Source organism: Dendrobium catenatum, unplaced genomic scaffold (genome assembly GCF_001605985.2).
Source record: "Dendrobium catenatum unplaced genomic scaffold, ASM160598v2 original_scaffold_184926, whole genome shotgun sequence".
NCBI lineage: Eukaryota > Viridiplantae > Streptophyta > Magnoliopsida > Asparagales > Orchidaceae > Dendrobium > Dendrobium catenatum.
The window spans coordinates 1-1247 of record NW_021503344.1 but is presented as its reverse complement, the minus strand read 5'-3'; the positions used below and the strand labels follow the sequence as shown (position 1 = coordinate 1247).

At 41.7% G+C, this 1247-nt stretch overlaps 1 protein-coding gene across 1 annotated transcript; it reads left to right on the top strand.

Moving 5' to 3' along the window:
- Positions 1-249: 249 nt before the first annotated feature.
- LOC110105569 (ACT domain-containing protein ACR1-like) lies at positions 250-1230 on the top strand (the record flags this gene model as incomplete). Its single annotated transcript, XM_020835129.2, has 3 exons — positions 250-275; positions 371-416; positions 550-1230. Coding segments are annotated over exons 1-3 (753 nt in total), but the record flags the coding sequence as incomplete, so codon positions are not given.
- Positions 1231-1247: the final 17 nt, after the last annotated feature.

The window sequence follows — 1247 nt, the reverse complement described above, 5'->3', positions numbered from 1 at the left end:
GGAAATGAGGAGAAATAGAGGGGGATAGTGAGGCTTAGGTGTCATAATCAACGGAATTTTCGTCCTAACAAATAGCTGAGAGAGATTAATTATAAATAGCAGATTGATTAGAGCTTCTGCTTCTCCTACCAAATACTATCAATCGTCTTAATTAATTCTTCTTCTCAGTTCCCGGACAGACTTCTCCTTCGTCTTCTTCTTCCTCCGCCAACTACTTTGCTATTTACTAAGTGAGCTTCAGAGATAGTAATGGCTGAAGGTTCTTCCAACTTCAGGTTATACTTACCATTTATATTTTACTATATACGATTCATTGTTGGATATTTACTTTTTGTAAATAACTTTAATGAATGTTAATTGTTGGCTGCAGTGTGTGCGTTGACAATGAAACATACGAGGATTCTACTCTTCTTAGGGTATTCTAGCTCTTTTTCCTCTTTTAATAATACAATAATTTAATTATAATGCTTTTCAAACAAATTATGTCTGCTTTTTATTTCTATTATTTAAGTAATTAATATGACAAAAACAAAACCGATTTAAATGCAGGTGGAAGGTGAGAATGTGCATGGTATTCTCTTACAAATAGTTCAGGCCTTGAGCGATCTTGACCTCATCATCTCCAAAGCCACCATTTCAGCCGATAGTGGTTGGTTCATGAATGTTTTCCATGTCACCGATCACCATGGCCACAAGCTTAGAGACCCAAACTTCATACGCTACATACAACGCTCTCTTGATGGAGACCAAGAAGGAAATGGATCTTACGACATCACCCAACTCAAAATCTGTCGTGACAACAAAGTCAATGTTGAACAGTACTTTGCCTCTGATTGCATCGCCCTCGAAATAAGCTGTGTTGACATCCCCGGCATTTTCTCTAAGATCACCGCCGTGCTTTTTGAACTCTCTTTCATGGTGGATACGGGTAAAGTGTGGACCCACAACGGTTGCGCCGCTTGCATCCTCTACATAAAGGACCGCGACACAGGTCGGTCCATCTCTGATCGGGCACGCTTGAGTTGCTTGCTGAAGAACATATCTACTGTGGTGAAAGCCCACCACTTACCCGATAAGTTGTGGGGGGTGCGACTACGCCATGCCGCCTACCGGATCCATACGGAGCGACGACTACATCAGTTGATGCAAGAACAGATGGACTATCAGGTGACACCGTCACCATTGCAAGCCAATGAAGATCTTTCCATGTTGGCCATTTCGGTTGTGGAGGCAAGCAAGAGGAGGTT